At 40.2% G+C, this 25,174-nt stretch overlaps 2 protein-coding genes and 1 pseudogene across 4 annotated transcripts in view; 2 read left to right on the top strand and 1 right to left on the bottom strand.

The window, feature by feature from the left end:
* LOC127670202 (E3 SUMO-protein ligase RanBP2) overlaps positions 1-2,977 on the top strand; it is a 48,677-nt gene extending 45,700 nt beyond the window's left edge. Inside the window, exons 27-29 of the mRNA XM_052164573.1 lie at positions 484-757; positions 871-1,205; positions 1,751-2,977. Of these exons, the coding sequence (XP_052020533.1) occupies positions 484-757; positions 871-1,205; positions 1,751-2,056 (915 nt within the window). The 3' untranslated portion in view covers positions 2,057-2,977. The remainder of the gene's footprint in view (positions 1-483; positions 758-870; positions 1,206-1,750) is intronic.
* A 2,033-nt stretch (positions 2,978-5,010) lies between these two features.
* The window catches only part of Ccdc138 (coiled-coil domain containing 138), a 54,338-nt gene continuing 34,174 nt past the window's right edge, over positions 5,011-25,174 (top strand). For 2 of the 3 annotated variants that reach the window (XM_052164574.1, XM_052164576.1), the window contains exons 1-7: positions 5,011-5,150; positions 6,267-6,311; positions 6,463-6,520; positions 10,111-10,231; positions 12,064-12,191; positions 15,778-15,959; positions 23,893-24,051. In XM_052164574.1, the coding sequence (XP_052020534.1) occupies positions 5,058-5,150; positions 6,267-6,311; positions 6,463-6,520; positions 10,111-10,231; positions 12,064-12,191; positions 15,778-15,959; positions 23,893-24,051 (786 nt within the window). In that variant the 5' untranslated portion in view covers positions 5,011-5,057. The remainder of the gene's footprint in view (positions 5,151-6,266; positions 6,312-6,462; positions 6,521-10,110; positions 10,232-12,063; positions 12,192-15,777; positions 15,960-23,892; positions 24,052-25,174) is intronic. The other variant, XM_052164575.1, reaches the window with a different exon arrangement.
* Positions 16,441-16,900, bottom strand: LOC127670207 (60S ribosomal protein L23a-like; annotated as a pseudogene).

The raw sequence follows: 25,174 nt of genomic DNA, 5'->3' as shown, positions 1-25,174 counted from the left end.
AAAAACAGAACACTTTAAGGTGGGACATTATTAGTTTTTGAGACAGCATATTGTTATGTAGTACTAACCCAGAGTGGCCTCAAAATTGTGGTAATCATCTGGCCTCCTGGGCTCTGGAGGGCTGGGATTACTGGGCATCCATGCAAAGACCCACATTGCTTCTGGTCTCACATAGCCCAGGCTGACCGTCCTTGGACTGATCCTCTTGCTTCCACACTTCACTTGTCAGGACTATTGATGTGTATGCACTGTCATGCCTGCCAAGAACCAGCATTTCTGAAACTGCTTTTGACCTTTAAAGGCATTTTCTTTTCACAGAGATATTTAATATTTAATGATAATCCCATCTTTACTGCTTAACCAAATCAGATATATTACAAGTGGAGGATATTAATTAGATACCATGATACAGTAATACCCGTTGGCACTGGTTAAGGGATTTGTTATAACTAGTTGTTTATATAAGTTCTTCTCTTGTCATAGGTAGAAGTGAAATCTGGAGAGGAAGAGGAAGAAGTTTTGTTCAAAGAGAGAGCCAAACTTTATAGATGGGATAGAGATGTCAGTCAGTGGAAGGAGAGAGGTATTGGAGATATAAAGATTCTCTGGCATACAGTGAAGAATTATTATCGGATCCTAATGAGAAGAGACCAGGTTTTTAAAGTATGTGCAAACCACGTTATTACCAAAGCCATGGAATTAAAACCTTTAAATGTTTCAAACAATGCTTTAGTTTGGACTGCCTCAGATTATGCTGGTGAGTTTCAAATGCCTTTTAATTTGATTGACTTTTTTGAAATCTGTAACATACACATGCCTTTTAAGTAACTTTAATATTAAGGTCTTCCCAACCCCACCTCTTTTTAACAGATGGAGAAGCAAAAGTAGAACAGCTTGCAGTAAGATTTAAGACAAAGGAAATGACTGACAGTTTTAAGAAAAAATTTGAAGAATGTCAACAAAATATAATGAAACTCCAGAATGGACAAACATCCCTTGCAGCAGAGTTATCCAAGGACACCAATCCTGTGGTGTTCTTTGATGTGTGTGCGGATGGTGAACCTTTAGGACGGATAATCATGGAATTGTTTTCAAATATCGTTCCTCGAACTGCTGAGAACTTCAGAGCATTATGCACTGGAGAGAAGGGCTTTGGTTTTAAGAATTCCATTTTTCACCGAATAGTTCCAGATTTTATTTGCCAAGTAAGTGTCACTGTACATACATCATGGTTATATCTGCTAAATCTTGACCACACCAACTCAGGAAGGTAATTCTTCCCCTCATCCTCATCCTCATCTTGGAAATTTTCTTTTTTCCCCACACTGAAACTGGACACTCTACTCCCTTTTAAACATTCAGGGTGAAAGGCCTCAAGTTTCTAATGCTTTGTATCTGCTAGAGACACAAGGGACCCCGGTCCTTGACCTCCCCCACCCAAAACAAAACAACAAAACATGTGTTTTGTTATTTTTCAAATTTTTTAAATTTTCTTTTGAGACAGGATTTCTCTATGTTGTGTACTCTTGGCTGTCCTGAAGCTCACTCTGTAGACCAGGCTGGCTTCAGACTTACAGAGATCTACCTTTCTCTGCCTTCTGGGTGCCAGGATTAAAGGCATGCACCACCACTGCCTGGCTGTCAAAATGTATTCTTAAAGAAATAGAGCATTCATAATTTACACTATCATGCTGATTTCTCTGTGTTTTAATGTTTAATCAGTATTAACAAAGATTTTTTTTGTTTTCAGGGGGGAGATATTACCAAATACAACGGAACAGGTGGACAGTCCATTTATGGAGATAAATTTGACGATGAAAACTTTGATTTGAAACACACTGGCCCTGGCTTACTATCCATGGCCAATTTCGGCCAGAACACCAACAGTTCTCAATTTTTTATAACACTGAAGAAAGCAGAACATTTGGACTTTAAGCATGTAGTATTTGGTTTTGTTAAGGATGGCATGGATACTGTTAGAAAGATTGAATCATTTGGTTCTCCTAAAGGGTCTGTTAGTAGAAGAATTTGTATCACAGAATGTGGACAGCTATAAAATAATTTTCACAGTGAGTTTTATCTATATAAGCAGTTGAATTGATGCTTAATTGTTACAAACAGTATAGTAATTATGTTCACCTTTTTGAAAACAGACTTTTCCGATGTATAAATGTAAAATTGTAGCTTATAGCTGTTGTCACTTTTTAGTGTGTAATAATTGATCTTGCATGGTGTGAAATAAAAGTTTAAACACTGGTGTATTTCAGGTGTACTTATTTTTATGTACTCCTGACATATGTGTATTAGAAGGCTAATACTAATTTTGTTAAAAGCAATAGAATTTCCCAGACTATTGAAGGAATATGATATATGCAATCTTATTTTAATTCCTGTTAAGATAGCTGGACTTCCTGCATGGTACTTACCATTGAATAAGGGGACCACAATGCAGATAATTTTATTTTAGATTTGAAATATATATATAGAAATCTTAGCTATTCCTGTGCTCATTTATGTATAAACTCACTTATGAATGGATAGAGCCACAGAAGATAGGAGTTAACCAAAGTGCTCTTCTGTAATTTTTATGCTCCTGTATAGTTAAAAATTAACTTTTAAGTAGGATACCATCTTTTCTTAAGATATGTCGTGCTCTTTTGAAGACATTAATTTTTACATTTTAAATAAGTTGATCATTTCCTTAGCTAGCTTTCTCTCCTTCCTCCTTACCATCCTTCTTTCTTTGCTTTCTTCTTTCTTTCCATTCACTTTTCTGTTACCTGTCTCTACTACCTCAGAAACTTCAGCTTGGTCCTGATGATAGAATTGGAATTTTCTCTAGTTCTTGTGATAAAGTATCAATATTTTTAAAAGATCTATACCATGTTCTTTGGTTAAAGATTTGCTTTATATTAGATTGTTGCAGTACCTTTTTCTGGTGAATTTTGTAGCAGAAATAAAGTGAAAATTGATAACAGCCATGACATTTAAAACATTTGATTACTTGTGCATCTAAGTTGTCTATTCCTTCTGTGACTAGATGTGGTTTCTGCTCAGTGGCTCTGAATATCAAAGTGAAGAAGTTCAATGAAGTGAGGGTAAACAGCGGAAGTAACTATAACTCTCTTAAGGTAGCCAAATGCTTCATCTAATTAGTGACCCACATGAATGGATGAACAAGATTCCCACTGTCCCAACCTACTGTCCAGTGACACCACAGCCAAAGGAACGAGCTCGGTGGGACTGGGGGAAAGAAGACGCTGTTGAGCGTGAATCTAGTCTGGCAAACGAGATCAGTTAAAGGCCAACACTCCTCAACATCAGTAGTTTGATAAACACTGAAAATGTACTTGGGTATGGTTTGGGTTAAGTTAGGCAAACAGAAGGGGATGTTCTTATGGGCCTATTCAGTATAGAATAAAAGGAATCCAGGTAGATGGCAAAATTCTATATAATCCAACACTCCTCAACATCAAGAGTTTGATAAACACTGAAAATTTACTTGGGTATGGTTTGGGTTAAGTTAGGCAAACAGAAGGGGATGTTCTTATGGGCCTATTCAGTATAGAATAAAAGGAATCCAGGTAGATGGCAAAATTCTATATAATCCAAACCTACGGATGGAGTCATTTCTGTTTTCTTGTGCCCAACCATTAGATTAGGCAAGGCAAGTTAAGGCTTATTTAATGAATTTATACAATAGTACCACTATCACAATACCTAATCCTGCAACCAGGTACATGAAATAAACCTGCCTCAAGTTGGCCTTGTAAAAAGAACCATGTGCATTTAGTGCCTTCTTTGAAAGCCTGTGTAAAATAAATTCATGTAAAAGTATTAAAGCTTTTCAGCTGAGAAGGTGATGCCATATTTTTAATCTAAGTAAATGGAATTTTAAAAAATTTCCCCCAGGAATGCCTTGAACTTGTAGCTGAGGTTGGACTTCATCTTGGATCTTTATCACCACTGTTAGGCATGTGCTGTAGCTGCAAATGCTTTTTAAGAGACATTATTTCAAACCATTAAGGTTATTAAAGACCTCCCCCTTTTTTTTAATTTAAGATTTATTATGTATACAGCATTCTGCCTGCATGTATGTCTGCGGGCCAGAATAGGGCACCAGATCACATAATATATGGTTATTAGCCACCATGTGGTTGCTGGGAATTGAACTCAGGACCTCTGGAAGAGCACTCAGTGCTCTTAACCACTGAGCCACCTCTCCAGCCCACAAAAAGTATTCTTTAAGCAATTTTTTGATAGTGAGTTTCCAGTCTATTGCTAAAGTATCAGCTTCTGTAAGTTAAAAGTAATCCAGAGAATTTAGGGGCTGCTACAACACATGTCCATTTACCGTACTTCTCAGTGTAAATGTATCTCAGAAAAACTGAACAGGTAGGAGCTTGTATGATAAGGTTGAACACCATAAGTGTTCTGTGTGCTGTTATATATCTGGGAAAGAGGTTTTGTGTTTTAAACGAACCTTCTCATCTTTTAGTTTCTGAGGCAGATCTCCCTATGTAGTTGGGGCAGTTAATTGTCCAACTGCTTATGACCATGTATGTAGCCCAGGCTGGCTTCCTGCCTCTACCTTCCCTGCCTATATACCACCTAAGGAAACAGGCAAAGGTGTAAAGGTAATCTGCAGTTCTTATGGCTAGCATTCAGGTATGTCCTGACTTTTCTGTGATTGTCACTTTGGATAAAGTGACCCCTGTTGAGGCAAGCCCTGGTGCACAGTAACTCTTACCCTGTGGACCCCCGCCCTAGGGAGCACTCTGGCTCTCCAGTGTGCAGAAGTTATTCGCCTTCCCGAGGCCGAGCCGGCGCTCCCAAGGAAGATGGAACTCTCCCCTTTCACGCCTCAAGTCTTTCATGGCGGGTAAAAGACTTGGAACTGAGAAACTAGAAGGGGCAGGAGGCAGCTGGGCTGTAGTGAATCCTCCCTGTACCGGCTTCCGGCGTCCCTGGGGGCGGGGCCAGGCGTCGTGACGTACTGCCCGCCTTGACGCGGCTGTGAGCGCGGTTTCCCGGGCGACGGCGGTCAGCGACCCGCCATGGAGCGCAGGGTGGTCAAGCCACCGGGGCAGGACATGGTAGTGGAGCGTCTCAAAAGCCGCTACGGCCTGGCGGGAAGGTGCTCGGTGGAGGTGAGATGGGTGAAAGCCGCTGTGGCTCTGCTGGGCGGCTGCGGGAGGGTCCCGGCCCTGCTCTCCTCGGGGCGGCTCCCCAGACAGCGCCCTCCCCCGGGGAAACCGCCGACACGGACGGGGCGTGGCTTTGGTCCTGGTAACCAGTGCTGGCGGTGACCTGAGTGCAGCAGGCACTGTAGTTCCTTCAGGAAAGCATCTTACTCCGAAGTAATTGCACACTTAGAGAAAAGTTGTGGCGATGTGCATTCTTGTCGTCCTCCCTTGAGGACGCCATTCACCAGAAGAGTCTTGCCATTTTTGAGGCGGGCTCCCACTGAGGTCATTTGCTAATATAGTATGAGAGGTTGACCAAATCACATCTTCGATGACTCCTGGAAGAACAGAAGTCAGAAACCAATTGCAGACCTCAGTTTGCACGACGGGGTTCTTTTTGTTGTTGTTTTTAATCATCATCCTCCTTTGATAACAGAGTTTAGGTGTTTACAGTTCAGCCAAGAAGCCTGCTTGACAGCCCAGCATGTTCAAGGTTATATAAAGCATAACAATGTTGTCTTCAACAAACCATCTGAGGTATGGGAACATCGTTTTACCCTAACTTTTCCAGAAGCTGAGGAACGTCGCAGGCATTCCTCTGTTCCTTCCCACATTTGCTGGCATTCCAAAACCCCTTCTTGAGAAATAATCAGTATTTCTTAATGTTCCTGTGACCATGACACAATTTCATCCCATCCTCACATAACCTTAATTGAGATTCCAACACTTACTCCTCTAGTTTGCTTTTCCGGTGAAGCACATTCTCTTTTAAAGCCTTATTGATGTTTCCCAAGAAATTTAGCATTGCGGCAATAATACAGAATAATGTATAGTTTGTACACAGATTACCTCAATTATAACCTTTTGTAGAAAGCATACCCTGGTGCAGAGACTACCTGGGGTCTGAACATTACATTTGATTGTCTGTTGTTGCCTTTAATCTTCAACAGATGTCCACACCTACTTTTGTAGCAATAGTGCTTACACTAGGTCGAAAGACATGTGTATTGGAATCTCTCTCAGTTTGAGTTTGTCTAATGGATAGCTTCTGATTTGATTCTGGTTTTGTATTTTTGGCAGGAAAATGACATGGCTGGCATGTGGGCTGCTCTGATGAATCGACAGGTACATGCTGTATTCTTGTCTAATTAGTGATGCTGATGTTGGTTCAGGTGGTGCCCCTAAGTTTGTCCATGCTAACCTTTGTCATTATGGAAAAGTATTAAGAGAATATGTCTAAGTGTTTAACTTAAGTGTATCTTTTACCCCCACCTAGCAGGAGCTTTCAAATTTTGACCAGACTAAATGTAAAAGAAGAATTCTGACCTCCCCAGGTAAGCCCAAAAGAATATTTTGTGTATTTGCGTATTTTAGAAAATTTAACTTGAGATTTATAGAAATATTTAGACTTTGGCTTATTGTTACTCATTTTTCATTTAAAAAGGTTTCAGTCTGGTAACCATCCAATTGTGAACTTAGAGGTGAACGTGTGAGGTGTCTTCTAAAATTAAATTTAGTGAGGGTTTTTGGAGTGTGCGCGCGCGTGCGCGCACGTGTGTTTGTGTGTGTGTGTGTGTGTGTGTGTGTGTGAGAGAGAGAGAGAGAGAGAGTGATGTAATTTATAATATGTGTGCCTTGCTTTTATTTTTATTCTGTGGTGCTGGGAGTTAAATATAGACCGTGAATCAGTTCTAAGCAAGTTGATCAGTGCTAAGCAAGTGCTCAGTCGCTAAACCATGTCCCCAGCTGGTATGTTTGCTTTTGAAGATGTTGAAAAATTGTACAGAGTGTACTGGGAGAAAAACTCTAGAGAAAAAGTATTGTTTAGGCAAGAAAGAATGTACCAGAATCAAAAATAAAGGGAAAATTTATCAAGTAAATGTACTTGGAAACATAATTTTACTGTGGGTTGTAATATTTTTTGATAAGCTGAAACATTTTTATGTTAATAAGTATTAACCATTAATCCATTAATTTGTTAATACTTTAGAGCTAATATTTATTAGTTAACAATAATAATCATTAAACTTTAGTAGTTATAGCATGAATAGTGTCTTTAATTTCATCAAGATGTGGGAGCTGCCTCTGAGGACTGGCTGGTAACTGGAGAGCTGTATTGGGCTGATTTACACAGGTCTCGGGGCACAGTCTGATTTCCAAAATACATTACACAATAGCAGGAGACAAACTGCACTCTTGGATAAAAGCAAAAATGAACTTAATGATAAGTTAAAAAACACTCTCAGTGAAACACCCTGTCTGCAAGGATTTGAGTACAGCACTTTCAGAAAAGTGACGTGTGACATTAAAGGCAGAATGGTTACAGAATTCTGGAAGATCAGAATTAGGTCTGTAGACAAAATGAGATCATTCAAAGGGAAAAAAGAGGTAAGTAGTTAAAGTTGGTTGTGATAGTCAAAAAGAACTGACTGCAAATACTCTGGATCTTTAGAATTTATTAGAAGAAAGGAATTATTTCCACTGCTAATAAAGTCAATGAAGAGAGGTTAAAAGGCTTTAGAAATTAGCAGACTTTTAAAAAGGATTGACTTGGTCTAGAAATTATTCACTGAGTTTATAGTCACTCGTGTAACCCTAAAACTGTAAGCGTCCTTTGAGACCATCTGTGTTCTCCTGAGTCTTAATGACTCAGTATGCACTGATGGATTGTGCTTCGTGAGGTCACAGCAGAGTTTCTGGAGAATGTAAGGAACACCAGAAGTTTTCAAATTTCTAGCTTTACTTTGTGGTCTATAATTTATAAATATCACTTGAAAACTGCTGTTGTCTTTTATTTTTTAATTGAGAATCTTATTGTAACAGAATTGTCAAATGTTACTTATCTGAAATTGTTTGGCACTTTGTGATGTTTTGGTGTTGAATGAAGAAAGCTAGAATACTACACCCTCAAATATGTCCCTTAAATATAAATACTATAAGAAGAAGCAGAGTCAGGAGAGCTCCATGGAATGGAGGAGATGGCTTAGTTGGCAAAGTGCTTGCTTTGGAAGCATAAGGACCCCACAGTGAGGACCACCCAGAACATGAAAAACCCCTTGGGCAGTATGTCCTTGTAACCCTGTTGCTGGGAAGTTGGAGATAGGTGGATTCCTGGGACTTTCTAGCCAGTGTCTCGCCACTTGTTTAAGAACCTAATCTTTATTGAAGATTCTCTGTATGTCAGAGGTCTAAGTGATGATTTGAATAGTCTTTCGTTGAAGCTCCTCCTGTATGAAGTGTACTGTGCATTTTTATTTTATTTTATTTTATTTTATTTTATTTTATTTTATTTTATTTTGTTTTTCGAAACAGGGTTTCTCTGTGTAGTCCTGGCTGTCCTGGAACTCACTCTGTAGACCAGGCTGGCCTCTAACTCAGAAATCCACCTGCTTCTGCCTCCCAGAGTGCTGGGATTACAGGCGTGTGCCACCACACCCGGTTGTACTGTGCATTTATAAACCTTTCCACTTTACTCTTGTTGGCTTGTCTTTGGTTACCAGTGTTTCTCCCAGGTATGAATTTATGAGAGTTGAAGAGAGATTGTGTTTGTTCCCTGACAGACATATTTTTTTAATTAACAATTTAGAGGAGAGTTGATATAGCTTGTGCCCTTTATACAATGACGGAGGTCATACTGCAGCAAGCATTGCAGGAGCCCCATTCTCCACCCTCCCTCCATTCCTCAGGGACTCTGCCCTGTGGTGCTGGTCCAGGGCATTCTTACCTCTCCTATCTGACCCTCAGCTTTCCCTTTCCTATCTCCACTGCTTTGTGTCGGCTGCAAATCTTCAGAAACTTCCTAGCAGGGATCCCTCAATGGCTACACTGTGCTGGGACTCAGGCAATCTTCACTGTGCTTCCTCATCTCTGTTCTGATCCCTGCAAACTTACTCTTAGTCCTGTAGCACCCTACTGACAGGAGCCCGTCCTCCTACCCCACCTCCATTCTCCACCTCTTGATGTAGACCCAGGCTCCCCTTACCACTGACCCTCTCAGCTTTCCCTTCTAGCTCATCTCCATTTCTTTGTGTCACCCTCAACTTGCAGAAGTCCTCTGCTGGATTAGCCTAGCCATAGCCGCCATACTAGCCTAGGATTTAGAGTGAACAGGGACTGTTAAAGAATGGAACACCCACCCAGCAAAGACAAGACCAGGTATCTACACCAAGAAATACCTCAAACATGAGAACTCTAGATGACTGGATCTCAGCACAAAAGCACAACTGTGGACAGCCGTGGCAGTATGCCTCCTTCAGAAGCCAAGCATTCCTGGTGCAGTAGGCCTCGAGAGCTGAAACATGAGAAAGGGACTTGAGAATAGCAGTTACAAATATCTTCAAGAACCTTGAAGAGGATTTAATAAATGCCTTAAATGAAGTCTCCGAAGACATAGTCGAATGAAATAATGAACAGTCCAAGACATGAAAGTAGAAATAGAATTACCAAAGCAAACGCAACTGAAATAAAGCTAGGAATTAAAATCTTAGCTAATCAAAAACTTCAGAGGCTTATATTTAAGGCACCCAGTCTCACTTCAGAGTCATTGCCTGGGTCAAATAAGAATAGAAGAGCAGGGGGCTGGAGGGGGTGGCTCAGAGGTTAAAAGCACTGACTGTTCTTCCTGAGTTTAATTCCCAGCAACCACATGGTGGCTCACAACTATGTGTAATGACATTTGTTGGCCTCTTCTCGTGTGTCTGAAGACAGCTACAGTGTGCTCATGTAAAATAAATAAATAGATCTTTACAAAATAGAAGAGCATTGTGTAATCAGTAAAGTACAATATGAATATGAAATTCAGTATGTATTCTCTAAGCTCACATTAGAGAAACAGATCAGTTAGTGATTTTGATCTTACTTTTAGGAGGCCAGAATGAGACCATTTGACTAATATGAGTATTTGACTAATGTTTTTCACTGACAGATGGTTTAGATACTTATAGCTCTGGAGATAAAGTTGGTTCATCACCAAGATATTACTCTGAAGGAAGGAAGCATCCTACAACACCTTTCTGTAGTTCCTTCAAACATTTAAATGTGAACTGGTAAGGCATTTAGAATAATACTATTACTGTGCTTTTAGCAGCTCAAAAAAAAGCAGTAGTGGAGAAGTGTGTGGTGTGTGTGTGTGTGTGTGTGTGTGTGTGAATCCTTAGTCATAATAGTCTACTATGAGTGTGCTGCCCTGCCAGTAGATACAGGTTGCAAATAGTACTTAAAAGTGTCTGGTCTGAAAAGAAATATGCTGTAAGTATAATATACACTGATGTACTTCAAGATAATGTAAACCCCTTTTATGTTAGTCTGTTTTTATCACTGTGACAAAGTTCGTGACATAAACAAAAGAGGGAGGTTTATTTTCATCCATGGTTTCAGATTTATAGTCCGTAGTTGCTGGCCGCCATATTTCTAGGGCTGCGGGGATGCAGAATGTCAAGATGGAACATGTGGGAGAGCAGAGCGCTACAATTTATGGCTCCTGGGAAACAGAGACAAAACAAATCACTGAAAAACATGTCTGCCTACAAGATGTACAGGCATGAAGAGGGAGCAGAAAGTGAGGGAATCATGACTGGCCCAACTTGAGACCCATGCCATGAGAGAGAGCCCGCCCACCCCGACACTGTTAATGATATTCTGCAATGCTTAGCACAACAGTCATGTGAGTGGCTTCACCTAGCGACTGATGAAAACAGATGCACAAACCCACAGCCAAACATTAGGCAGAGCTCAGGGAGTTTTGTGGAAGAAGGGGAGGAAGGATTAAAAGCCAGAGGGGTGAAAGACACCACAAGAAAATCCCATAGGGGGCTCATAGAGACTGACCAGCCAACCAGAGAGCATGCATGGGACGGACCTAGTCAGTCCCCTTACACATGAGTAACAACAGATTTACAGCCTGGTCCTCATGTTGAACCTCTAACAGCAGGAGCAGGGGCTGTGTCTGACTTTGTTGTCTGCCCTCCCCTACCTGGACGGTCGGTCTTATCTAGCCTCAATAAAAGAAGATGTGCCCAGTCTTACTACAACTTGATATACCAAGGCGGGTTGCTATCCGTGGGAGGCCTCCCCTTCTCTGAGGAGACGGAGCAGTAGAAAGAGAAGAGATGAGAGATAGTGACTGGGAGGAGGGGAGGCAGGGGAAGTTCCAATTGGGATGTAAAGTAAATAATTAATGAAGTGGGGGGGGCTCGGAGAAAAACACATTCTTAGTGACCAGCTTTCTCCATCGAGGCCCCATTTCCTAACAGCTCATTCAGTATGAGGAATAATTGGTGGCTTAACCTGTTAATGAAACTAGTTCACTTGTAAACCAGTCATCTGGGGACTCTGAGATAGCCCCCGAGGAGTACCTTACACATGACCGTAACAACCTTCATATCTTAACGTTCATTCTGTGGTGCAGTAGTATTTCATATGTTCTGTGATAAGTAAGAAACACTGTGTAAGTCTTGGCTCTTTCTGTTTTTGATGTACTTCTAGAAGAATGATCAAATGTAAGCAGGCAAGTAGTGCTGTCCCGACATGACCCCAGAACATGGTTCTAATTTGTAGGGTAACTGTTAATTATCTTAATTAAATTATAGATAACATTGCCTACCTTGTCTGAGTTACTGGGTTTTGGAAGAGTTTGATAGCCACATATCATTCTAAAAGTTTTAACTGTTTTAAACACAAAGAAAGATTGAAAAGCACTTGCAGTGGCTTTCAAGATTTTTAACTTAGTTTGTACATTTTACGTTCATAGTTTTTTGGTATTTAAAAATGATTGCATTTTCCTTATTTGTGGTGTTACTATCTGAAAAGCAGTTTTGTTTGTTTGTTTTGTCAGTTGTTGTAGTGAAATTCCGGATTTCTGATATATATATTGTTAAAGCCTAGATGATGAACTGGATTCTTTTCATGATTTAAAGAAATGGGAAACAGAAAAAGAATTAATCGAAGATGATCATAGAGATGGTGCCTCCAAAATAACAAAGCAGTCTTTCAAAGAAAGAGAAACCGGTAAGAGAATTTGGAAGGTAATAGTAATTTGTTATGTAGAGCAAACCATGCTTACCTCTAGTAGGAACTGCTACTCAGGACTCTATATTTCTATGTTCTGAGTTTTTATAAGCCATATTATACTTTCTGTACTTGTGTTTAAGTTAAAGGAGAAGAAAAATAAGCATACTGTTTTCTGGTCGTGCTCTTCTATTCTCAAAACTTATCCAAGTAAGTTCATGATTAACTGAACCTTGATGATGCCTTTAGTTCCTTTTCATGGTTTTCTTTGTGGGGAGGGCCTCCTAGAATCTGACCAGCCCTGAGGCTTTGAGAAAATCCTGGAAACTGCTCAGGCTGCCTTCTCCCTGCTCAGTAGCAGGGCGCTCTGTCTGCCCAAATGGATCCCACAGTTTCCTCTGGATCTCAGAGAAAGCAGAGGCCAGCAGTGGCGTCTGTTCCTTCCCCTTTGGCTGCGAGGTGTGGTGCACCCCTGCCCTGTGGAAGCTCTGGGCACTTGCAGTCTCCATTTTTTCTGTCTTCTTTGCCTGCCTTCGTCCCCTTTGTCCCACTGCTCTCAGCACTTGAAGATGACATCATTCGATTCAGCCCGCACTTGTGTCTCCCACTAGGTAACCAGTTTGTCTACTGAATATAAGAGAAATTTATTTTTAAAAGTTGAATGTATTTGAAAAGTTGACAAAAAATATTGCGCGCCCAGGCTAGGGATTGGTTAGTCAGGTAACTAAATGGGTTTTTCCCTCATTTGCTTAACTCAGCAATGAAACCTTTCTTAAAAATCATTTTGTTATAGTACGTGCTTTTGTTTCCAGTTATGTTCTCACTCAGTAGCTCAGGCTGACCTTGAATTCTCGATGCCCGTGCCTCAGTGAGTTGCTGGGATTATGGGTGTATGCTAGAGAGCAATTAGGTTTTCGGGTTTTGTTTGTTTGTTTGTTTGTTTGTTTTTGAGAAAGGGTCTCTAAGTAGTCCTGGCTGTCCAGAACCACTCTTTGTAGACCTGGCTGTTCTCAAACTTAGAGATCCTCCTGCTTCTGGCTGCCAAGTGTAAATTAGTATTTTTTTTTTTTTTTTGACTGCTTCATGATCTGTCCATGGGGGAGTATAATGAGAGATTCTTAAAGCTTGACTTCCCAAGGACACTGTGACAGAGAATTCTGTTTTCTAAAGTTTGAGTTTTTATTGGCCCATATTATTTATGGTACTGGGTTTCATTCGAATGCTTTCCATACAACTATGTAATATACTTAGAGCAGATCCTTTCTATATTAGCCCCTCCCATTGCTTTTTAAATTTTTTTTATTTGCTTTATTTACATTTCAAATGTTATCCCATTTCCTCGTTTCCCTCCAAAAATCCCCTATCCCATCCCCCCTCCCTCTGCTCACTAACCCCCTCCCAATTTCCTGACTTGCATTCCCTTACACTAGGGCGTGGAACCTTCACAGGACCAAAGGCCTCTCCTCTCCTTGATGTCTGAAAGGCCATCCACTGCTACATTGCAGCTGGAGCCATGGGCCCCTCCATGTGAACTCTTTGGTTGGTGCTTTAGTCCCTGGGCCCCTCCCACTCCCTTTTGTCTCTAGAAAGTCTTGCTTTTATCTTCATGTCATGTGTACATACACAACTTTATGTGTCCATACACAGCTTTATGTGTCTATTTTTTTGTTTGTTTGCATGTTTTGAAACAGGGCCTCATATAGCCATGGCTGTCCTGAAACTTTTTTTTTAATAGTTATATACAGGGTAATTTTTCACTTTTTTTTTTTTTTTTTTTTTTTTTTTTTTTTTTGGTTTTTTGAGACAGGGTTTCTCTGTGTAGCCCTGGCTGTCCTGGAACTTACTCTATAGACCAGGCTGGCCTCGAACTCAGGGATCCACCTATCTCGACCTCTCAAGGGCTGGGACTAAAGGGGTGTGCCACCATGGACCAGTGTGTCTTAATCTTTTTGAGGGGGGAGGAAGCACGCATGTAAACTTGTGTGTGGATGCCATCAGAGGTCAGAGCTGGACTTGCAGGCATTTGTGGACAGAGTACCACGTGGTGCTGGGAACCAAACTCTGATCCTCTGAAAGAGCATCAACTTTTGAGACATCCTTCCAGCCCTTAGTTTATGCATCTATGTAAAAATCCATAATATATAAATAAGAGAAAACATGCCATATTTGTATTTGAGATTGACTTAATTTACTTACTATGGTAATTTCCAGTTAAATCCATTTTTCTACAAATGACAGAACTTTGCTCTTTATAGCTGAATAAAATTGTGTGTGTGTGTTCATGTGTGTAGTGTATCACATTTTCTTTGGTTATTCTGTTGTTGAAGGATCACTAGGTTGGTCTATCACTTAGATTCTGAATAGTACTGTAGCAAACGTGGATACACAAGTGTTTGTCCATGTGGTACCATTGACTTTGAGCCTTGCACCAGAAGTGATAAGGTGACTATTGTAATGGTAGATATATTTTTAGTCTGTTGAAGAGCCTAAACTGATTTTCTTAGAGACTGGACTAGTTTGTATTTTACAAGCAGTATATATAAGGGTTTTACTTTTTCTTTTTTTAAAAAAAGTATTTATGTGTGTGCATGTTTTACAAGTGTGGGTGTATGTGCATCATGTGTGTGCCTGGTACCTGAGTCAGAAGAGGGCGTTGGAGCTCTGGAACTGGAATTATGGATGCTTGTAGCTTACAATCATCTGAACCTGGATCTTCTGCAAGAGCAACAGATGCTCTTAGCTGAGCCATCTCTCTGGTCCTAAGGATTTACTTTTTGTAAGAAAGTATTTACACTATTAGAAGAAAGAAGGTTCTGGTATATACTATATAGGTAGGGATTGGAAGCAAGGGAAACTTATCTACAACTGTTTAGACTGTTTAATTACTTTAGAAAACAATTTGTCATCATTAGTAAAGTTGAACCTGCACATAGATCCTAAAAGCCAGCAATTTTGCTATTAGTTATATTTATACTCCAGATAAATTTCTGAACATGTGTGGCAGGAGCCAGATGTATGAGTATGAAAATTCTACATAAGCAAAGCACTTTAAATACATCTCTTGGAGAATGTTGTTGTATATTTATAAAATAGGATAAGCTGTAAAGGCTTAAAGCCCATCATTCTGCAGTCAGCCTGGGCAGATTTCAGAGAGCATGTTAGTATTTAAAGGGAGAAGTCTTGTTAACCACAGGCATATGAAATCTAAAATAGGCAAAATGGACTTCTAAAATGTAGGTAGGGACTTGACAAGTAAAGGCAGTGGTTAGCACCATAAGTTAGTTGGTGGTTAATTTGGTTTTAGGGCGCAGAGAGAAACATGATTAGGAGTTTGTGAGGTAACATTGCATGTCTTGGACTAGGCTAGTTAATTCATGAGTGTTTTTATCCACATTATAGTTAAGTCTGAAATGATTTCATATTTACCAGAAATGTTGCACAAAGTGTTATACACTTTATCCAAATCTTATATTACATTTTGCCATTTTTTTGCTATATCATTCGTTCCAGATTTTCTAACAATACTGTTATTTAAAGCAACTCTTTCTGAAGATTCTCTGTCTGAAAAAGTTTTTAATTTTTGCAGATGCCCTGCCGACTAGCATGGCGTCCTCAAGACTTCAGTCTGAATGCTGCAGTGATTCCATTGACACGCCTCCGAAGCATGCCCTTTACCCAAGACCCACAGTGTCGAAGAAGCAGGGTTTGCTACCACATGAAATAAATCAAATATATGATGAATTATATCATATACATATGAAACTGCAGGTAAAAACCAAATGCTGAATTGAAAGTTCAGAAATATTTGTGTTCTAAGACTATGTGCAAAACTTTAATATAAGAACTTTGATATGAATTATATATAAACAAGTCAAGGCAGTTCAGAAGGGGGCAGTTCAGAAGTATCAGATTTAATTGATAGGAACTGTCGAATGGAAAATGTAGTAGCTGAGAGAAAAGGCAAGGGAATGGTAGTTTGCTGGTAGGTGTATCTTAGATTTTAGACTGTCTTATGTTTGTTTATTTATTCATTTATTTATTTATTTTTTAGTTTTGGTTTTGGTTTTGATTTTTCAAGACAGGGTTTCTCTGTATAGTCCTGGCTGTCCTGGAACTCACTCTGTAGACCAGGCTGGCCTTGAACTCAGAAATCTGCTTGCCTCTGCCTCCCAAGTGCTGGGGTTAAAGGCTTGCGCCACCACTGCCCGGCAACCTAGTCCATTCTTTTTTTTTTTTAATGGTTAAAAAAAAGTGTATATTTAGAATTAGCCATCTGGACTCAGTTTAGATGGTCCCAATCTCGTTGGCAACATCTAGAGCATCATAATCAGGAGCCAATCGAACATACGCCTTCTTCTCTCCGTCAGGCCTCATCAGGGTGCTGATTTTGGCCACGTCAATGTCATAGAGTTTCTTCACGACCTGTTTGATCTGGTGCTTGTTGGCCTTGACATCACAGTGAACACAAGCGTGTTGTTCTCCTCTGTCTTCATGGCTGACTTGTGGTCGGGGAATTTGATGATGGCATAGCAGTCAAGCTTGTTTCCCCTGGGTACACTCTTTCGAGGGTATTTTGGCTGCCTCTGGAGCCGCAGGGTGTTGGGCCTCTGGAAGGTGGGTGACATTAAGATCTTCTTTTTGTGGCTGTGGATGCCTTTTAACACTGCCTTCTTAGCTTTCAAGGCCTTCGCTTTGGCTTCAGCTTTGGGAGGGGCCAGTCAGGACCATATAGTGGGACCCCCCCCCTCAAAAAGAGCTATGGTGGTGTCCGTGGTCCATGCTGCAGCAGAGGGCCATGTGGATGTCTGTGGTCTGTACTGCCACCAGACGCCATGCTTGAGGTCCGTGGCACACTCTGAGGCCGGATCATGTGGATGTCTGTGGTCTATGCTGTCGCCTGGGAGTCCATGTTCTGTGCTCTCTCTGCCTGTAAAGGGCAAGGAGGCTTCTTCTGCAGTGGTATAGATGTCCGAAGATTCATGGTTGAGAAAGAATGGCATAGACGACTTCTGTGACAGCCTGTTCCTTTACCCACCTCACCTCCCAAAAAGTAACAGCCTATACAGAAAGCCATTGAAGAGAACTTAAAAATTGTGTGGTAAGGATGTTGACATGTAGCTCTGCACAGTTGATGGCTACTGGCAGGGATGCAGGTGGGGAAGGACTCAGTTTTCATATAGAGGATGGCCACTGGAAGTTTGACCATGCTCCAGTGAGTATATAGATAACACAAATTGGACAACATCCTTCTCCTTTCTCTTCCTCCTCCTCCTCCCCCAAGCCTCCTCCTCTTCCTCTTCTTCTTTTTCTTCCTCCTCTTTTGGGGGTGAGGAGATCAAAAAGGTGAGCGGGGAGATCTGGAATGACTGTGAAGTGTGATTGAGGTGTATGATGTGAAATTCCCAAGTAATCAGTAACTGTGTTGAAAAAGGAAAGAACAAAGGAGGCGCCTTTGAGGAAAGATTGTCAGGCTGTGAATTAAGCAGACTCTGTCGGGAAACAAAATAGTGAAAACTCATGCTGGCTGTCTTACAGATTTTAATCTAAGGAGTGAATTAACAAATGGTGTTTTAGGCAGAGCTGTGCCAAGTGAAAGAAAAGCAAACTGGCAAAGGTCTATCAGCAAACAATACAAAGTAAAACCAGTTAAGTGAATGTGATTAACATGGATTCTGCCATTTCATTTGCTTTTAAAATTCATTGGGTAGTATTAGAGTTATCATTAAGTATTTAGATTTTTGTTACATTATGTGACTTCACCCATTCAACAAATACTTTAGTGCTTATTAATATGCATTCATATGTTCAATGCTGAGTATCCATGCAGGTGAATAAAATGTCTAGGGTCCTGCTACATGAAGCTTATTCAAAGCAAATAGTGAATACCTATGTTAAAAATATATATTATATATTTTATATTATGCATATAATATGTACATAAAATTGTTATCATTAGCTATCCCAGGCTGACCTTAAACTCAATATGTAGTTTAGGCCATCCTTTTTTTTTTTAATTTTTTAAAAATTTTTATTAGATATTTGCTTTATTTACATTTCAAATGGTATCCCCTTTCTTCTTTACCCCTCCAAAACCCCCATCCCACTCCCCCTGCCCCTGCTTACCAACACCCCTCCCACTTTCCTGACCTGGCATTCCCCTACACTGGAGCATCGAGCCTTCCCAAAACCAATGGTCTCTCCTCTCACTGATGTCTGAAAAGGCCATTATTTAGCCCATCCTTGAATTCTCCTGCCTTAATTGGTATGCTAGAGAACTGAAGCACAAACTTCTACCACCAAGCCAGGCTAATTTTCTAACTTTAAATGAAAGAATAACAGAAGTATATCCTGGATGTCTGATTCAGGGAGAATGAGAAGTCAGATAAGGTTTTTCTGACATTTAAGTTAAATCCCATTTAAATCTAATTAGTGAGAGGAATACATTCTAGTTTATATGAGAAGCTCTCAATTTAAGAAACATAGAAGCATCTAATAATTTTTAAAACAAGACAGCTACATAAGCTACTCTGCTTATATGAATTGATTGGAGGCAAGTGTGGGTGCAGAATTTGGGAGAGTAGATAGGATTCTACTGTCATCACTGGATAAGAGACAGTGGGGACATGGAATGGAGTGGTGGTAGAGGAACAGCTGAAGCAAGTAGAGACTTTAGTGTGGATGTAAAGCTGTCTCGACTTGGTGTGCTGATTTAGAGGGACCATACAGCATGTGTGAGGGCCTCACTGTAGTTCTCACCTTTCTAGTCTCTGCAGCATGAAGGAAAGTAGATTTCAGAAAAGAGAAGGGTTGAGTTAGAAGGGTGGGTTTGGGTTGCTTTGACAGGTAAGCATACCAGCCTGCCTTACTCTCATATCATTGATAACCTAATTTGGGAATCAGAATACTTAACAAGTTAAGTATTCTGTCTCTCTAACAAAGTACTTGAAATAATCAACGTAAGCCAACAGTGTGCCCCACGTGGTCGTATACACCTGGAGGCCTAGCTGCTTGGAAGGTTGAGGCTCATTGGAGCCCCTGACTTTGAGAGTAAGCTGGGTAGGATAGGAAGATCTGATTTCAGTCTCAAATAATTAGAACGGTTTGCTTAGATTTGTAGCTTTGGAGGTTCTGATCTATATTTCCTAGTTTGCTTTCTGTTACTGTGATAAAAAGCACTGTGACCAAAAACAACTTGGGGACGTCCAGATCACAGTTCATCATGAAGAGGAATCAGGGCAGAAACTCAAGACAGGAACTAAAGCAGAGGCAAGAAAGCAACACAGTTTAGTAGCTTGTGTTCCATTGCCTGCTTTCTTATACAACCCAGGATCAACTGCCCCAAAGTGGCACTGCCCTTAGTGGCTGGGCCCTCCCACATCAGTCAGTCATCAAGAAAATGCTCCAGAGACTTGCCTAAAGGTCAGTCTGATTGAGAGGTTTTTTTCCCTCAATTGAGTTTTCCTCTTCCCAGATGACTCTAGCTTATATAAAATTGACAAAAACTAACTAAAACAGTGACTGTGGTACAGCAGCGTATGGTAAAAGCATTGACACAGCCAAGCTCATTTTCTGGCCATCAACCAAAGGAGAAAGTACCAGGGTCCTGTAATATGCCTCAAGAGCAAACTCCAGTGACCAGGTACCAGTGACTTTCTGTGAACAGGTACTTCTAAAAGGTTCCAGCACCTTTCCCTTCATACCAGTGTGAGGGCCAGAGATACATGGGACTTTGAGATGTGTCCAACTCACAGACCACAGGTTATGGAAGCATACATGCAGTTATTTTGCCTGATACACGATGTTGTCATTTGTGAAGCTTATGCTTGAGGACTGTGCAATTGAGTTATAAGACAAAACAAGCAAACACTTCATGTTTTACAAGTCTTCAGTTTTGTATTGGACCCTATTCATAGCTATCCCGGACTGCATCCCACTGTGTGAGTTGGGCATGCCTAATTCTCAACTTCAGTATCTACGTATGGGTTAGTATATTAAATTGTCATCAGTAGTTAAGAGCTAGACAGTTGATAGAATGCATAGTGATGGTGGCAGTCTGATGACGTCTTGGATTAGGATAAGGGCCAAGGATATAGAGCAATGGATGAACTGTAGAGATATTTAATTGATAGGTTCTATTAATGGTACTGAGATTATTTTGAGTGTGTAGTACAGTTTAGTCAAGGAAAAAAATTCATGGATTTTTAGGGGTGAGGTAGTTAAATAAATGCTGTAGCTTTTTGCTGAGCTAGAAAACTCATTTCTAAATTTCTAATTCATTAATTTTATAATCTGTTGTTATTTTTAACATACTCATGGAGCTGTACACCATCCCAACCAAATTTAATATATTTCATCATCTCCAAAAGGCCACCACTAATGTATTTTCTGTCTCTGTGGATATTTTACATATGATATCCTATAGTATGTAGTAATTTGAAACTGGATCCTTTCACTTAGCATATTTTACGTTCATTCTTTGTTGCATCATGTATCAGTGCATGCTTTTTATTGCTAACTATTACTCTGTTATATACCACATTTTCTTGCTTTATTCATTAGTTGGACATTGGGTAGTGTCGTAGTTTCATTTCTGTTGCTGTGATAAAATACTCTGGCAAAAATCAACACAGGAGAGGGAATGGTTTATTGGCTTGCAATCCCAGGTTGCAGGTCATGTGTCTTAGGGTTTCCATTGCTGTGAAGAAGTACAGTGATCAAGGAAACTCTTAAAAAGGACAGTGTTTAATTAGGGCTTGCTTACAGTTTTAGAAGTTCAGTTCATTATCATCATGGGGGCGGGGGGTGGGGGGAGCATAGCGTCATCCAGGCAGACTTGGTGCTGTAGAAGGCACTGAGAGTTCTACATCTTGATCTGAAGGGACTGTCTTTTGCAGGCAGCCAGGAGGGGGACCTTTTCAGTACTAGGTAGAACTTGAACATAGGACCTCAAAGCCCTCCCCTACCATGATACATATCCTTCAATAAAGCCACACCTACTCCAACAAGGCCACACCTTCTACTAGTGCCACTTCTCATAGGCCAAGCATATTCAAACCACCACATTCCACTCCCTGGCCCCTAGAGGCTTCTTCAAACACATGAGTCTATGGGGGCCATACCTAGCCATAGCATAATACAAAATATATTTAATAAAACTTCAAAAGTCTCATAGTCTATAACAGTCTCAACAATATTTAAAAGACTAAAGTTCAAAGTATCTTAGGATATTCATGCAACCTTTTAGCCAGAGTCCCATATAAAATCAAAATCAAAAAGCAGATCACATACTTCCAACATATATATATATATATATATATATATATATATATATATATATATATATATCACCATTCTAAAAAACAGGAAAGAGCACAGTGAGGAGATACTGAACCAAAGCAAGATCAAAAATCGGCTGGGAAAACCCCAAACTCTGCATTTCCATGTCTGATGTAAAAATGCTCTTCAGATTTCTAATTCCTTCTGTCTTTATTGATTACAACAGACTTCTTTGTCTTGGGCTGGTTCCATTCCCTGTTAGCAGCTTTCCTCAGCAGGTATCCCATGATTCTGCCATCTCTAACATCATGGGGTCTCCAAGGCACCTTCAGCTTCATAGCTTCTTGCTCCAATGTCTGAGATCCACACATGATCTCCTCTAAAGGGCTTGGGTCACTTTTCCAGCTCTGCCCTCTGTAACACTCTAGGCTCTGAGTGACTTCACTCCATTGCTGCTGCTGTTCTTGGTGATCATCTTACTGTCATTTCTAATATGCTGAGGTCTTCCACTACAATTAAGCTTCATCAATAGCCTCTTATAGACTCTCCTCATGTGCTAAAGCTGCTAAGTTCTGCTGCTTGCTGGGGCTGAAACATGGCCCCCTTTATCTGTTACCTCCTTCACTGCCTAAGCTTGGCTGTCTTGGAACTTACTCTGTAAACTGATCTTGAACTCAAGAGATATGCATGCCTCTCTCTCCTGGGATTAAAGGTATGCACTACCATGCCCAGACCTAAGCTTTCATGTAATTCCTTTTCACAAGCTCTTTATAAGTTCTGGATTGTAACTAATTCCAGATATAGTCAAGTTGACAACCAAGAATAGCCATCACAATCCATCTCTTGTCAATTAAACACACAATCATATTTCCTTATGTCTAAATGAAAGCAATAACCAGGTTATAATAATGCCTAACATGATATAACTATCCTTTGTTCAACTGAAAATGCATAAACAATAAGCTTAGTTTCGTGGGATCTTGCTCTGTAGTCACTATGTAGTTTCCATTTTATTTTCTTGAACACAGGATTTAGTTCCATTCTACTTCCTGGTGACCCTTTATTCTTTGAACCATATGTTTTGTATTTTTCTTTTCTGTGCTTGCTAAACTTGATTGAAGTGCTCTTCATAAGAATGAGCTACAGGGAAGAGTCTATGCTATTTTTTTTGAGACTTCCTTTATCAGTACAATTAATCTATATTTCTTTACCTTAGCCTGAGGCAGACTCTTTGGACAAGGGCAAAAAGTCATTACAGTCTTCACCAAAATATCACATGAACAATTTCTAGACAACATACTAAAATTTTCCTCTGAAATATCTTGAGACAGGTCTCCACAGTTTTAATCATCCTCTGCACTGCCATCTTTCATGTTACTATAATTAGAATAGTCCATTAAGCCCCACTTAAAATATTCCAATGCTTTCCAAATCCAAAGTTCCAAAATCTACATTCTTCCAATCAAAACATGGTCAGGCCTATCACAGCAATACTCTAGTCCCTGGTACCAACTTTTGTCTAGGGTCTATGGTTTCTTCTTGCTGTGAAGAGGCACCATGACTCTTAGAAAAGACACTATTTAATTGGGGCTGACTTACAAGTTCAGAGGTTCAGTCCATTATCATCAAGGTTGAAATCATAGTATCATCCAGGCTGATTTGGTGTTGGAGAAGGAGCTGAGAGTTATACATCTTGATCCAAAAGCAACTAGGAAGAGACTGTCTTCCACAGGTAGCTAAAAGGAAATTCTCTTCAGCACTGGGCAGAGCTTGAAAATATGACCTCAAAGCCTTCCTCAATAGTGACATACTTCAAAAAGACCACACCTTCTACTAGTGCCACTTCCCATGGGCCAAGCATATTCAAACCACCACACCATAATAGCAGGGAAGTCAAGGCAGCATTCCTTAAATGTTATATCATGTCTATAGTCAAGAGCAGATAAATATATGTTACTTGTCTAGCTTTTTGTTCTGTCTTATATAGCTCAGGACCCCCTGCTGAGAGAGTGGTACTGCCCACAATGGGCTGGGCAAGACAGTCCCTGTAGACATGCTCACAGGTCAACCTGATCTAGGTAATTCCTTATTAAAACATTCTTCCCAGGTAATTTCAGGTTGTGTCAAGTTGACAGTTAAAACTGACTAGTTGTTTACAATTTAGGCTATTGTGATGATGTTGCTGTGAACATTTGTGTTTAAGTTTTGTATAAATATATATACTTTGATTTCTCTTAGAATGTTGGAGTCAGATGATACTATATTTAACATTTTTGAGGAACTACCAGACTGTTCCAAAGTGACCACACTATTTTGCATCGGCAAAACCTTTTGATTAAAACACTGTCTGTCAGTGGATTAAAACATTATTTGTAGAATTGGTCAACTAACTAATAAAAACCGTTTAAATTGTTTATTTTGGTAGTATGAAACTACAGCACAGCAGAAATTCGCTGAAGAACTTCAAAAACGAGAACAGTTTTTAGCAGAACGAGAACAGCTGCTTTTCAGACATGAAACCGCCTTGAGCAAAATTAAAGGTGTTAAAGAAGAGGTTCTGACAAGATTTCAAATTTTAAAGGAGGTAATTCTGCAGTGTTTGATCATGAAGTAATTCTTTACCTCTCTTCCTCCTCTTTGCATACAGACACATGAATACACACACACACACACACACACACAAACACACACACAAACACACACACTATTTTTTTTCTTTTTTGTTGGGAATAATTTGTTTTTCAGTCAGTATATTCTGATTACAGTTAATCCTCCCTCATCTCCTCCCAGCTCCTACTTACCTCCTCTCACCGGTGCAACTTCATGCCTTTTCTTCTCTCTTTAGCAAATTGGCAAACAAAAACCAAAAGAAAACCAACAAAAATCAAAGAAAAAGCATGAGAAACATACACACAAAAAAATGCACAATTCATCATAAGACCAACAAAACACTTTTAAAAATACCATTGAGTTTGTTTTGTGTTGGCCATCACTGAGCCTGGGGCCTGCCCTTAAGTGTGGTTTGTATATTCAGTGAGACTTCATTGGAGAAAACCAGTTGACAGTTGAAGATAGCTTCTGGGTTAAGGGTTTGGACTTGTGTTGGGATCCCATCTGGTTTGGACCTGTACATTCTACCACAGATTCTGTAAGTTCATGTGTGCGTCAGTCTTGTGTCTGCAAGACACTTATTTCCATGCTGTTTTCCATCTCCATTGGCTCTTCCAGTCTTTCCGCCTTGTCTTCCACCTAGTGTCTGGAGGAGAAAGAAATGATAGACATCCTATTTAGGACTGAGTGTTCCAAGGTCCCTCACTCTTAGCCCAGTGTCCAGTTATGGCTCTCATTAGTTCCTATCTCCTGCAGCAGGAGGCCTCTCTAATGATGGCTGATCTATGAGCATAGCAGAATGTCACTAGGAGTCATTTTATTGCTATGTTCCTTTAGCAGAACAATAGTATTTGGTTTTCCATGGCCATTCTCGTCCCTTTTATTGGCCATCTGAGCAGTGTTAGGCACGAATTCCATCTCTTGGAGTAGACCTTAAATTCAGTCATTCAGTTTGGTCATTCCCACCACTATTGAGATAGCGTTATCATACAGGCAGTTCACCCTTGTGGATCGAAGGGTTCATAGCTGCATTAGTGTTTACCTCTGTCCACTGGTAGTGTGCTGGGTACCATGAACAGTCAGTAGGGCACAGGCTC

Source organism: Apodemus sylvaticus, chromosome 19 (assembly GCF_947179515.1).
Source record: "Apodemus sylvaticus chromosome 19, mApoSyl1.1, whole genome shotgun sequence".
Lineage (NCBI taxonomy): Eukaryota > Metazoa > Chordata > Mammalia > Rodentia > Muridae > Apodemus > Apodemus sylvaticus.
Note: the sequence above shows the minus strand (reverse complement) of the source record. Positions and strands in the feature narration are given on the sequence as shown.